The sequence below is a fragment of the Oncorhynchus nerka genome, linkage group LG22 (assembly GCF_034236695.1).
Source record: "Oncorhynchus nerka isolate Pitt River linkage group LG22, Oner_Uvic_2.0, whole genome shotgun sequence".
Classification (NCBI taxonomy): Eukaryota; Metazoa; Chordata; class Actinopteri; order Salmoniformes; family Salmonidae; genus Oncorhynchus; species Oncorhynchus nerka.
The window spans coordinates 74,641,393-74,655,693 of NC_088417.1; the positions used below are offsets into that span (position 1 = coordinate 74,641,393).

General features: G+C 42.0%; 1 protein-coding gene across 1 annotated transcript in view; it reads right to left on the minus strand.

Moving 5' to 3' along the window:
- Positions 1-71: 71 nt before the first annotated feature.
- The window catches only part of LOC115105726 (teneurin-1-like), a 57,932-nt gene continuing 43,702 nt past the window's right edge, over positions 72-14,301 (minus strand). The window contains exons 8-15 of the mRNA XM_065006823.1: positions 13,406-13,916; positions 12,393-12,565; positions 11,497-11,732; positions 8,545-8,838; positions 7,997-8,387; positions 3,745-4,965; positions 3,476-3,618; positions 72-3,351 (exon numbers count right to left, since the gene is read on the minus strand). Coding sequence (XP_064862895.1) covers positions 2,596-3,351; positions 3,476-3,618; positions 3,745-4,965; positions 7,997-8,387; positions 8,545-8,838; positions 11,497-11,732; positions 12,393-12,565; positions 13,406-13,916 — 3,725 coding nt within the window. The 3' untranslated portion in view covers positions 72-2,595. The remainder of the gene's footprint in view (positions 3,352-3,475; positions 3,619-3,744; positions 4,966-7,996; positions 8,388-8,544; positions 8,839-11,496; positions 11,733-12,392; positions 12,566-13,405; positions 13,917-14,301) is intronic.

Genomic DNA, 14,301 nt, shown 5'->3' on the forward strand with positions numbered 1-14,301 from the left:
TCAATTTAAACCAGTGGTACTCATATTATTTCATGATACAATGAAATAAACATCAAAACATAACGGACAAAGAATTTGCACATTTATTTATTAAAAGTCAAACCTTCAAAGTACCTTGTTTTGAACATGAACTTTCCACACCCAATATATGAATTTCTCATTATTTACACCCACTTCCTGGAGCGCTTGCAGAAAATACATGCCGCTTGGTCAAAGCCCAGAGTAGAAAATGCAGTCAAGCAATAGTGTTTTCATACCAATCAGTCTACATAGTATACCGTATATCACAAATGTATCTTGGCAATCTCATCATCTTCGCTCTCAGACTCTGTTACCCAACTAAGACAGTATCATCAATTTGACCACCAATGGGCAGAGAATTATCAATTATAGGGAGTACTATCAATTCATTTACCCAAAATATGTTATATAGTATATCATATAGCCTACGTTTTATACAATTGATTTTTTTGCAATACAACCCAATGAGAATGAAAGTAAAAACAACAGATAAGGTTTTGCACAGAATTATATATTGATGAACTTCACAGTATTAAAGTGAATATCAGAATATAGGGTGTTTGGCTTCGTCCAACAGCACTTCATGCTTTTGGTTCAGACTTTTCCACAGTGCTAAATGTTTCATTTCCGTATGAGAAGCTTAGAAAACAAATGTCAGCACACAAACCATACAGATCCCAATTACAAAATTACTTGACAACAATACAACCAAATTGTGTGTGTGGGTAATGCGTGAGGGTGGATGGCTGGACAACATTTTACTTTTTAAACCCCTCTTTTTCGGTTCCAAACATGTCATACTCTGATCAAAATAAATTAAATTATTAAAATTCATTCCCAGACTTGAAAGTCAGTCTTAGGAAATAAGGAGGTTTCTTAGATCTTTCAAAGGACTGAATAAACTATTGCTTTACTAAGGCTTGTTTAATTAGGGCTGCATGGAAAATATTTTAGCTGTTGTGAAGATGGGGTAGCGGATGTCGAAATTCCTCAGATCATTTCTGTGGAATACTAGTCACAGAGGCATATAGCACTACTTACAATCTTTTCACAGAGGAATAGGAATGACTAATACTGTAACACAATGTGACTTAGCAGTAAATTAAGCACCGAAAAAAATGTGTAAATATTGAAAGATGGTTTCCAATTCGTTTTATTTGTGAGAAACAGCTACTCTCTGTGTGCATTTCTTTTTGAAAAATCCTCCTCCGTATCCACTATATTCGACCTATAACTGGTACGTTATATTACGTCAGCCACGTAATGTGAATTTGTCCTCTTCTCCTGCTGCTTTTCAACCTGTTATGATGTCCTGCTCCGGATGTAAAGTCTATATTTCTATCCACTTGGTAAACTTGAAGTGTGCCTTGTCCTACATGTATGGACATTTTTTTTTTTACCATGCAAACGATTGATTCTTACTAATTCATTTTTTATTTATTTCATGTTTATTTAACCAGGTAGGTCTTATTTAATTGACTTGCTAGCTCAGATATTTCTATTACTGGGACACTTCGGTCTTTCTAAACAGGGTATGGTAAAGATTGCCTTGTAATGGCATCAGAATAATTAAGGTACAATGAATGTAATACCTGTGAATTACAATATGATGAGGTATTTGCAGCATTTACACTATGATTTAGCACTTTGTATAGGCCACTATAGTCTGCCCTGCAAGCTCCACTCCATAAGGATTCTAGTCCAGTAGATCAATTATACAAATAATAACACTTTTCATGGTATGGAAAGATGTTTTTTGAATTGTCATCCTTCAAAGTTTTTTTAAGAGCAGAAAGGCACAAGCTCCACCCAGATAATACATTATATTTTACAATAAGCAATTTGTAAAAAAAAAAAATATATATAATAATAATGTAAACTATACTGTACAGGTTTTCAGCATGAATACTTTTTCCCGTTGCTCTGTGTAACTCCAGTGATCACTTCTATTGACAGGATTAACGATTAATAATCAGTAACAACACATCAAGTTAAGCACTTGTATCTCGCTAAAGCACTTGCTATATACAATTTAATGTGTCTAAGCCCACACAATCTACTCCATTGTACCACCAGAACTTCAAATACGCAGGAAGCAGCAATCCCCGATGCCAGTCTCGTAGTCACAAAAGACTGTAGCTGTCACTACCATTTCTCAAAAGATCAGAGAGATATGTACTGTATAAACTGAAATGAGAGAAATTCACAACACTGTTATACATACAGTATGTATAAAGATGAATTATATGGTAATGAACTTGATATAGCGTCTCATCTCAGATTCAGCATATCTAACAGTTTACAAAGTAGGTCAAATTACAGAAGCTAGCTAAATCACTCAAATGAAAGACAGTCAAGAGCTTCAAATGATCAACTCATTCTCAGAAAAAACTAAACAATCCAAACACAGGTGAAACAAAATACCATCATTTGTCACTTTTAAAGGCAGTTGTCTTTTTCTTATTTTATCGTCATCATTCTAGAAAAAACAGTACAACAAATCATTGTATGTCTAAAAACAGACTGTCTTTGGTGAAGGGGAACCCACGGCAGTAGAGAAGCAAGATGCCGCTGTTACCTCCTCCCTATTTCACTTTGCCTCATGAAGTGAATGTTGTTGGCACTGTCAGAGAGCTCCAGGTACTGCTCCACGGAGAGCACGAAGTAGCCATCATAGCCGGGCACCTGTCCAGTGGAGAGCAGCTGCTGCCTCTCCCCCTCTGTCCAGAGCCTGGAGCCCTCCTCTCCTTCCTCCAGCCTCCTTTGCTCGATGACCCAGGCCTGCTCCACCGCCCTCTGCCGGGCCACCTCCAGCACATGCTCCCTCTCCTCTTCCTCTGTGGCACCGTAGCGGATGTTGAAGCACAGAGTCCCGTGCTGCATCTGGATGTCAGCGAAGCGCCTAGTCCTCCCACCCACCACTGTCGTCATCTGGGACACGGTCATGTTGATGCCGTTTTCCAGGACGCGACCCACTCCGGTGTGGCCGACCACTCCCAGGTCCCCCTCCAACAGGCCAGGCTTGATAAAGTAGTGAGTGTCCAGACCGCCCACCGTGAAGTGCAGGCCGGAGAGGTAGACCGCGTGGTTTAGGATTGCTGCCACACGTCGGCTGTCCTCGCTCGCCACTCCAATGATTTCGGTGGTGACGACATTATCGCTGATGGCAAACTTGACGCCCTTACCAAAGATGGAGGAGATGGCAGAGAAGCGGGGCCTCCGGCCATGCCACGCCCCCAGCTGACCACTCACCTTACGCATAGGCAGCCGGTCCAGAGAGATGAAGTTCTTCAGGTGTTTCTGCAACTCACACTGGATACCCAACAGAACCTGGCAGACAAACACACATGGGATGGTTATCTAATGATAATAAGGATTATGAGGAGGTTATGTAATATCTAAGGATCATACTGGAGATTAGGCTCTGTCTAGGCCTAGTCTAGGTTTAGCTCACCTTACTAGGGTCCCAGTCTTGTGTTTTGGTTTGAGTCCTCATCATTTCATAAGTTTGCTCCATGCTCTCCACCTCCGGTTTGGGGTAACCAGGGACAACGTTGTGGAGCTGGAACCCAAACAGTTGCAACCAACTGCTAATGTCTGGAGACAGAAGGTATTGAGGAGTCAATGACAGGGCATAGAATTTGAGATTTTGTCATGCAACACAATTGAGAGTCCATTTTCTATAGTTTAAATGTTTGTCTTCAGGAAGTAGACATAGTTTACCTGTAGTGAACTTGGTGACATCCTGTAACTCTCCAACCGGGTAGTTGTTTTTGAAGGAGTAGAGGTTGAAAGGCTTCGGGTTGATGCTGAGCTCCATCCACAGGTTATGGTTGGGAGTGGTCCACCTCCCAGCCACCACATCATAGTCCCTCCTCCCCAGGTGGACCAGCTTTGTCAGCGCGTCATATAGACCGCCTTGGAACCCGATGATCAGCTGAAAGGATGGGTTTGAGTCTTGGTAGATGTCTCCGTAAGGGGTGTAAAGCATCTCCTTGACGATGTGTCCTCGGCTACTGAAGATGGCCAGTGGCGTGCCAGAGTTATCACAGGCTACGTAGTACTCCTCCCCGCTGCTCAGCTCCATGGCGATGAGGTGTCCCTGCAGGTCATAGTACAGGGAAGTGATCTCAGAGCTGGAGTGGTTGTACATGTGGGTCACCCTGGTGGGTTTGGTCAGGTCAGCGTAGAAGAACTGCAGCTGCTGGCCGTCACTGGTCCTGCTGGCCACCCGCCTGCCCAGGCCATCGTAGCGGTAGTGAACACTCCTCTCTGACACTTTGTCAAACGCTTTTGCAAGCAGCCCATTGGAGTTGTAATCAAACATGACATTGCCCCGCAGGTGAAGAAAGCCATCTTCATCCATTTTGTACTGAATTTCTCCGAGTCGTGTTATGCGGTCTCGTAAGTCGTAGCGCAGCGGTGTGAGTCTAGCACTGTTGCCATGACTCAGTAAATTAATGTTGCCATTGAGGTCGTAACTATAGCGCCACTGTGGCCTATCATTCACCGACACAGCCTGGAGCTGACTATCAGCATCATACTCGTATGAGTAGCGTGTTATATTGTTATCCACACCAATTCTGATGTCACAGATAGTGATGCGGCCCATGTTGTCATACTGCACTGTCATCCAGTAGGCAATAGACTTCAGGATCTCGTACTGGACCTCAATTACTTGTCCGTTCGCATTAAATATCTTAGTGTGCTTCATGATGTGTGTAGTGATCACTTGATTGAGGTCATAGTTTATGACACTGAATTTTCCAAACTGTTCAATCCTTCCAGACACGTCAACATAACGGTAAAGGTCAATGGGAAGAGGAGTTTCATTGATCATGGCCTGCATGCTGGTGACCCGGAAGTTATTATAGCTGTAGTCAAATCTGGCATTCACCAGGCCCTCCACACTAAACCTATAGATCTGTCTCCCAACCAGAGGACCTGTGGGGAGAAGGATGAGGTAATTAAAGTTAGATTTCTCAACATTTATAAGATGAAATCACAATTGCATCTTTAAAAAAAACTCCGGCATAAATGAAACAGTCTTTTATAATGAAGTACATTTGCATGACTCTAGCAGCTCTTCAAAGTTTGAAGACATACTTATTGTATCATCAATAGCAGAGCAGAGATACCCAGAAGACTAATCCAGTACCTCAAACAGTCTTGTTCACACCCATATGGATTGCACATGATAAAACAGAGGCAAAGTATTTGTATGTCTGCCTAAACTAAACTAACGAACTAAAGCAGAATTAAAGACTTGTACATTTTAATCACTTCTGTCCTTAGGATATGAAAATTGCATTGAGATGGTTGCATGATATTATGTGACTGCAAATGAAGTTGGAGGCTGCTGACCTGTGATGCTTGAAATTGCAGGGGTGTGATACATTCAAAGCAATTGAATGGCAGTTAATTAATGTGGGCTGATTCACTCTCCCATTCAGCTCTGTAAAGGCCTCTAACAACATATTCAATACCTTCATTTGGGCTCAAACCAGCTGAGGAACTCAGAGCAAAAAGGCAGAGACCTCACTAAAAAGACTGCCTAGCCTACAGTATGATACTTAGTGTACTGTAGGTATGAGAAAAGGTTAATTCATTTGACATCTACACTACTGAAGTGATAAAGTGTGTAATAGGCAGTGGTGTAAAATACTAAGTAAAATACTTTGAGGTACTACTTTAGTAGTAGCTGTTTATATTTTTTCCTCGATTTCATTGTTTTTTAAAATTATATTACTTTTTACCCAATTGGTAGTTAACAGTCTTGTCCCATCGCTGCAACTCCCATACGGACTCAGGAGAGGCAAAGGTTGACATTGACACAATGCCCGCTTAACCCAGAAGCCAGCCACACCAAAGTGTCAGAGGAAACACAGTACACTGTGTCAGCGCTCAGCCCACCACAGGAGTCGCTAGAGCTCAATGGGACAAGGACATCCCAGCCAGCCAAACCCTCCTCGAACCCAGACGACGCTGGGCCAATTGTGCACCGCCCCATGGGTCTCCCGGTCACCTGCAACAGAGCCTGGGTGACCACTAGGATCTCTAGGGGCACAGCTAGCACTGCGATGCAGTGCCTTAGACCACTGCGCCACTCAGGTCACTTCATTCCTAAAGAAATTATGTACTTTACTCCCACACATTTTCCCTGACAACCAAAAGTACTCATTACATTTTGAATGCTTAGGCAGGACAGCAATATTGTTGAATTCACGCACCTCCATCAATATAACCCATTGTATTCCCTACTGCCTCTGATCTGGTGGACTCACTAAACCGATAAATACTGTGTTTGTAAATTATGTTTGAGTGTTGGTGTGTCCTTGGCTTTCTGTAAAAAGAGAAAATACATTTTGGGGATGCCTGGTTTACTTAATATAAGGAATTTGAGGTATGGCATTTACTTTTATGTTGTACTTTTACAGAAGTATCCTGTAGCCTGACGTGTAATGCTCGACCCGTTCACTTTAACACCACAAGACAAGAAAATGGCCAAAAAGAGTAGAACCAGCTAATCTGCTTTAACTCTATGATTTGACTTTTAGATGTTTCTTTTGAAAAACTAAATATTAAAAATGGAATAGTTTCACAATTTTAAAATGAGAGTTCAGTTCATGTAACAGGGTTGACCTTAAAATGAGGGACAGATGTAAATGAATCACTAATCATATAAAATAAATAATCTTTAAAGCAACAAAATAACTAGGGCTTTACAATGGTGAAATTTTGGGATTAAGTTGGTTAATGTCTTCATCGAAGTGACAGTGTTGACAGAGAAAGATGTTGAAATGCTGAATTTTGGCCCGATTGCAAACCTTTATTCATATTTAATTCTCCATGTGGTCTATATTAAAAATTGCACTTTTTTTAATCGAACAGGCTTTTAAAATTCAATATTCAAATATCAAAGGGACGCAAAAGTCACTCATTTCATGGAATGACCCAGCTACATTTTCTAGTAATATATCCAGGCTTATCATTGAGCCAGCCAAATCCACCGGCCAGGCTATATAATACATTCTTAAGTATTCTCATCCATGCTCTCGCCTACCATCATCCCTCTCTCTGCTGTCCCTGATTGCTTATTTGCTTCAAATCAGACTTATTGTGGCCCAGCCAGTGGAGGACCTGGGATACTATTAAGTACAGGTTCATGTCAATTCGTTAGGAGAAAAATCGAGGTGTATCTGTGCATGGAGATCAGGAGAGACCAGCAGAGTATGGTGACCCCCAACAGAGAGGCATGTATGTCTCAAAAGGACAGAATACAAGTCTGTGAAGCTGAGGAAATTGCTCATCAGTGCACAGCAGCACTCCCAATCTCCAACTATCCAGAATGGTTTCTGATTTGGTGCCCTATATAATCAGTGTGCAATTCCATATTGGCTTTATAGGGATTTCAAATCCCAACAAAGTTTCGGAGTCGTCCATGGATTTAGGTTCCAAAAATAGATTTCAACTTAGCAGGATGAATAGGATATATACATTCTCATGGGTGAATTATTGGGGCCATACACCTGAGGATATATTTCAAGAGGTGCTAATAGTGTACTTCATGATGGTATGCTCAATCTCTCAAAGCAGACTTACATGTCAAACTTTAAATCTTGTCTGACATAAAGCATTATCAGAATTGCTTATAGTGATAAGAACTCACAATAAAGGATAATCCTCAGCTATGCCTAAAGGCCTCCTCATCTCATATAGTTTATTGTATTACACTCCTGCAGAGGCACAGCCATTTGTGGTTTCATTTCTTACATTAACCTGTCATAATACATTCCATTATAAAAATCAATAAGCTACTTTATGGCATGCCATTCATTTTGAATCTCTTATCTTCTTGTCATTATGTGAGGATCATACGTCATTACTGAAGTTTAACTGGCTTGTTTTCGTTTGTAACGTTTTTCAGCGCTATTCCCCATTAAGTTAACTAGAAGGTTGGTCTGTTTTGTGGTACCTGTCTGTCTGTAGCGGATGGTGCACATGAAGCCCTGGTTCATGAGGTGGATGGTCTTCACCCCCCCAGAGGCCTCTTCGTAGGTGTAGGTGACCAGGGTGGTGTCGTACAGGATCTCTGCCAGGCGGGACTGGCGTGTGTAGTGGTAGAGGATACGGCGGCCCGTGCCCAGGTACAGAGTCTGGAGCAGGCGGCCATCATGGCTGTAGTCCTGGATCACAGAGGCTCCGCTGCTGTCTGGTGGGCTGTAGGTGTTCCTGTAGTAGCCCACTGACAGCATGGACTGCAGACTGTGACGCACCATACTGGGCATGGTCACAGATATCAGGTAGTCTGTGTGGTCATACTCAAAGGTGTACCGCCGCTGGCTGTGTAACAGCAGCATGACCGACTGCAGAACACACAAACAAAAGTAGATTAATACTCTGAGCTACAGACTGCCACCTAATTCATATATATATATATATATATATATACAGAACAAACTAACATTTTTATGCATTGGACTCTTTCTGGAGCCATCACATGTCTAGCAAATTACTGAATACCTTCTCCAGGAAAGTGTAGCTCCATATCTTCCCACTGGTCCATGTTCTGGAAACCACCTTCCCGTTCTCATACTCCAGTTTCTCTGACCAGTTACCCCTCTGGATGCTAGTCACCAGGCCTGCTGGAGAATAGGTCACATTCACCTCATTGTACTTGCTGCTGGGAGACCAGACGATGGGACGACCCATCTGGTCATAGAGGATCTGCAGGGTGAACTTGCGGTGGTCGTCATAGATCTTGCCCACTCGTGTGGCTTGGTTAAAGTCTATGGACAGCACATTTCTGTTGTGAGCCTGGGGTTGGTGAGAGACAAGAATGACACTTGAGTGAGTGGTACAGCCATTCCTCTGACTAATACTACAGCTATCGACTATTTCTCCCAAAAGTTTGACGTTTTATCTAGATAACAATGATGCAAATGTTTCAAAAACAAATCCACTGTGCCGATTTCAAATGGAGGCTTTTAAAGACTTCAATGTGATGGTAAATGAGTGTTTCACCATTAATAGCAATTCAGACAGGCAGTAATGGAGCTGAATGTTCCCTCTGCCTCAGCTCAACTAGAAATGGGCCCTAAATGCTTTTATTTCATTTAATCCTAATTTGGAGGAGGAATAAGTCAAACATTCTGCACCCTTTCCCCCTCATTATCCTCCTCTCTCTGACAGAGTCATCATCGTCTCTCCCTCTCTATGTGCATGTTCAATGAAGTCTGGGTTACAATTGATTTTCCATTTTCACTGCCTGAATCTAAAAATATTCCACTAAGAAGTTCTAGGGAACCATAATATTTGAGCAAGTCATGTGTAAATGTGACTCGTTTCAGTAAACTAGGCGTATGTTGCGCACGACTTCACAGGAGAGGCATTTGAATGTAAACTTTTTTGCTCAAAATGTGTTTTTTTTTTGGCAGAAATGCCTTCTGGAACATGTGAACTTTCATGTGCCTTAACAAACGTGCATGCCATCTGTAAATAGGAATAAAATAGTTAAATTTCAAGTTGGTTTAGCCACAGAAAAATGTAGGAACCTCCCCGCTAGCCATGATTGGCTTGGACATACCAAGAGATAAGTTTAGATTGGTCTGCCATGTAGCACGCTTCTGTCTATAACATAAGCTGCTCAGTATGTGAAGGTAATCCTTTCTAATGCAGCTCTCCACTTTCTGGAGGACCGAGTTTTGAAATCAGTGGAATGTCCGGTGGAAGCAGACTGTTGTATTAAACACCTGTCTCTGGGATACATTTCAAAACGAAGGGCAACTGTGGCATCCATGACATAGAGGGAGAAACATTCATCCATGTATAGAGTAAGAGAGTCTAGCTAGCTACATTTTCAGATATTATACGTGTCAGAAAGTCATTGTCATTGCAAGTTAAACTGTACTTTTAGCTAGCTAGCTAACATTAGCTGGCTGGTTTACTAGCTAACGTTACGTGTATGATCTGTGTAGTAACATTATTCGTATCTCAGAGCCATTTGCATTGCTAGTTATAGCCTAATGTTAGCTAGCTAGCTAATATTGAACCTAGTTGGTTAGTTTTAGCTACCAGCAGATTCATGTAGGGTAGTAACATTATGAGTTGGGATTATGGTCCATTGTTAAGATAGTGGAGTCTTTTGTTTATCAATGTAGCTATGCAAGTAACCGTTTCACTGTACCATTTACACCTTCTGTATCCTGTCAATGTTACAAATAAACATGATTTTATTTGATACAGTGTGCGTTTACCAGAGACGGTAATGTGAAGAACAACATGACCTGCACCAAAGTCAAATTATTATAAAACGTTAGGCCAATGAGACAGTGTCCAAGTTCTGAAATTCTCCAGTAGAATGCCCCGCTATTATTTCACACTCAAAACCATTTTCTGTAATAAGCTCGCAATTAACTTGTAAATAATGACCTTGTTGTGAGTTTATTTTCCTGTAATAATGAATACAAATGAGCTAAAGTTAAGACATTGTCAGCTCTATGATTTGGACATTATTATTATTTGAACAAGATAGAAACATTGTTTAGAAAGTTGCTTTTAGGTGCCTGGTTTGCTAGATTGACATATACTAAATTATTTTTTAAAAGGATGAGTTTATTGGTGTTAAAATACCAGTTATACTTTTTCATAATGACAAGTTTGATATCGGACCACAATAGAATGTTGGGCACCCGAGTTGCGTAGCGATCTAAGGCACTGCATCTCAGTGCAAGAAGCATCACTACATTCCCTGGTTTGAATCCAGGCTGAATCACATCCAACCGTTATTGGGAGTCCCATAGGGTGGCGCACAATTGGCCCGGCATCGTCTGGGTTTGGCCATGGTATGCCGTCATTGTAAATAAGATTTTGTTCTTAACTGACTTGACTAAAAATGAATGATGTCACTTCGACAACTGTCTACAGACATAGCATAAACCAGCCTTTAGTCTTGAAATCTTTGGTTGTTTAGTACACTACCATACTCACTATGTTTAGCACATGGCCTCACATGTGAATCCTTAAAGAGATGGGTAGGGCTAAGGCTTAAGGTGTGAACAATTGTGAATGGGTGTAGAGAAAGAAGAGCTCTCCAGTATGTGTACCAAAACATTCATGGGCCCTTTTCTCAAAAGTGGGGTTACAAGTTTATCAACATTCAAAGCAGAATGACTTTCCCCATTGTTCCTCAACTGTAGTATACGATATACCATTTTCTAGTTCACTACTTCTTTCCAATGTAAAAATCACTTTCAAATTTTGCTACATAAGACCAAATTGAGCCGGTCAGTCACACATCTTCTTAACATGACCTACAGTGTTATGGAAGAGTCATCAAACTCCCATAGGGTGACATTAGGTCTGTTGTATGTACGCTGCCAAATTATACCATATGTAGACATTCCTCCCACACACACACACAAACATATGGTGAGGGGTATTGTGTTCACGCTGTCTGTTCTGCATCTTCCTCACCCTGAGCCTGCGTTCATAGGCCGTATAGTTCCCTTTAGCCTGGTCTCTTCTCTGCCTCCACTCGATGACGCTGTGAGCATGCTCGCCCGGAAGGGTGATGTTACACTTGCCCACCGTGGGGTTGACCACGCCCGCCGAGATGTGGGGTTCTGTGTTCAGGGTCACCTCCATGCCACTGGCAAACGTCACCCACAGAGAGCCGTCCGAACTCACACGGTACGTGTTCTGAGCATGCTCTGTGTGGGGCCATGGGACAAAGAGAGAGAGCGAGAGAGTAACAGAGAATTAGTGAGTGTGTGAGAGAGAGTAAACTCATTCAGTATTACAACAGGGACAACTCATATTGTGACAGAAGACGGGTTCAACTGTAGACTACATACCATACATGGCAGTTATAGCAGTCAGGGCATCCAGTAATACCATTGTCATCTCTTCAATAAAATGCATGAATTATATTCTTCACAGCTCTTATTGTAGAGATAACAGAATGGTATATTATTGCATGTGCCATGTGACATTTCATTGGTATCCCCTTGAGTAACTGATGAGACACTGGCTCTGTATGTGTCTATGTGAGAACAGAGGTGTGACTTTGTGAAAGGAGACTTCTTCTCATTTCTTTCCTGTTTACTTCCTCACCAACTCTTTACAACTTTGTCAGACCTGCCATATCATTGTTATTTTAAGGCTCTATAAAATTGCTGTTGGGCCGTTATTAAAATTGTTCACCTCATAAAGACATGCATGTGAACAATGTGTTGAGGACACCGAAATAACAGATACAGGGAGGAATATATTTGCTTCATCATTGGTAGTGAGCAGACAACATAAAAAGCTACTGCATGATAATGAGAAAAAAAAACAGATGAGAAAATGACACGAAACCTTACTACTACCTTGGCGTAATGTATAGATAGTGCTGGCAGCAGAGAAGTTCGTGGCTGTGATGAATTTCTCCCGATTTGAAGTGTCTGCTTCCACCCGCACTGATTTCTCCATATTGCCGTGGAAACTGCTGACCTCTCCCGTTGGAAAGGTGACATTGATGAGATGACCGTCATAATTATACCTGGTAAATGAAACTCAGTCAAATAACATCCTACCAATGTCTGAAATGTGGATCTTACATCATTGTGACATCCTTGTGTAGTAAAATGGTAACATTTCAGTGGATTCGAAAATATTCCTATTCTGAAAGGTGTAGTTCCCCAGCTTCACCACTGGGAGGCAGTATAATGATGCTGCTGGAACAAAGGAGCCAATGAGGTATGACCTCCAAAGGCAGTCTTACCGCAGGACACTGAGGACAGTCTGAGAATGGGTTTTCGGTGGATTTAGGATTTTTCATAGAGACACAATAAAGGAGAGGGTTTTACTGCCGATCAAACAAAATTAAGAGGCAGTGAAAAGGATTCTTTGCCCCTGACATCCGAACGGATTTTAAACCCAAAGCGCCCCTGAACAAATCCCTAAAAATGCCTATGCAAACATTTTATATAATCACACTATTCCCAGTTCCCTTTGAGGCTTTGAATTGCCAACAAAAAGAAGACAATTTCTGCAGGCCAGCGTATGGATTTGCCCCAATTACAGAAAAACATAATTTTGGAAATAATCTATTAGAAAATACATGTATATTTCATTTTTTCGGACAATGTAATTTATACACACACACACACACACACACACTTCAAATTTCACACATTACCAACTCTGAAAAAACTGCAGCAAAATTCTGCAGCAAAATGTTACCGTATAACGGGAGTGTAGGTGGTGAAGCACTTACAGCTTCACACAGGCAGACAGGAAAAAGAATATGGCTATGATCTGAAGGGTGCTAATAGATGATATTATCAAGCAGAATGAAATTGACATGAATAGAGAGGAAGGAGCATGGTGGAAAACTCACTCATATACTGTTGTCCAGGCGTTCTCATTGCTCATGGTTGCCAGGAGACCCGAGTTGCCATGGTAGCTGATCTGCGCCAGGTCATGCGCCAGGGCGGAGACTTTCTTGAGGACGCCCCCATTGCTGATCGTGAGCCAATAGACCTGACCCCCGGGAACCAGTAGCCAGAGGGGGACACCGTTGGCATCGCGGCGCACATGGACCATGGTGCCGTCGCTGGTGACCACGGCGCTCACGTCGCCCTCTCCTGAGTAGGTGAAGTTATAGACGTAGTCTCCGGTGACCAGGCTGCGGGTGTGGAGGTGAGTGCCGTTGACACTGAACAGATAGAGCTCCTGGTCCACCACAGAGGTGATCTCATACATGCTGTTCTGATTGAGCTGGGGCCTGTTGGGGGACAAGGCCCTGATACGGATGTTCCCCAGGTCAGAGATGTACAGAGTCCCATTAGGGGAAACAGCCAGGGAGGAGGGAGCCTTCAGCTTGGCATCACGGGCATATCCACCATCTCCTGTGGGAACAGGACAATGAAGAAATTAAGCACTTAACTAGCTAAGGTAGAATACATTGAGTCAAATGAGAGTCAATCATAAACAACTATTTATGTATTCATACTTTACTGAATAATAATGTGGTGTTTGACAAGTTTGAATGTCAAATAAAGTTGTTATGAATAATACATCCGGGACAATAAAGTGAGGAGTGTTGTGTGAAAGGGAAATAAACTCGCTGTTCATCCCACCACTCCACTGAGCTATTTCACACGTTAAAGCTTGTTTGTTTTGTCAAGCTAGACTGATGCAACCATAAACATTGGGCGGGTTATAATAGTTCCAAATCATTGCTTCAGAGCATGTCCATCCAGAGAGCCTCTCTGCAGGCCTTTGATAGACTGC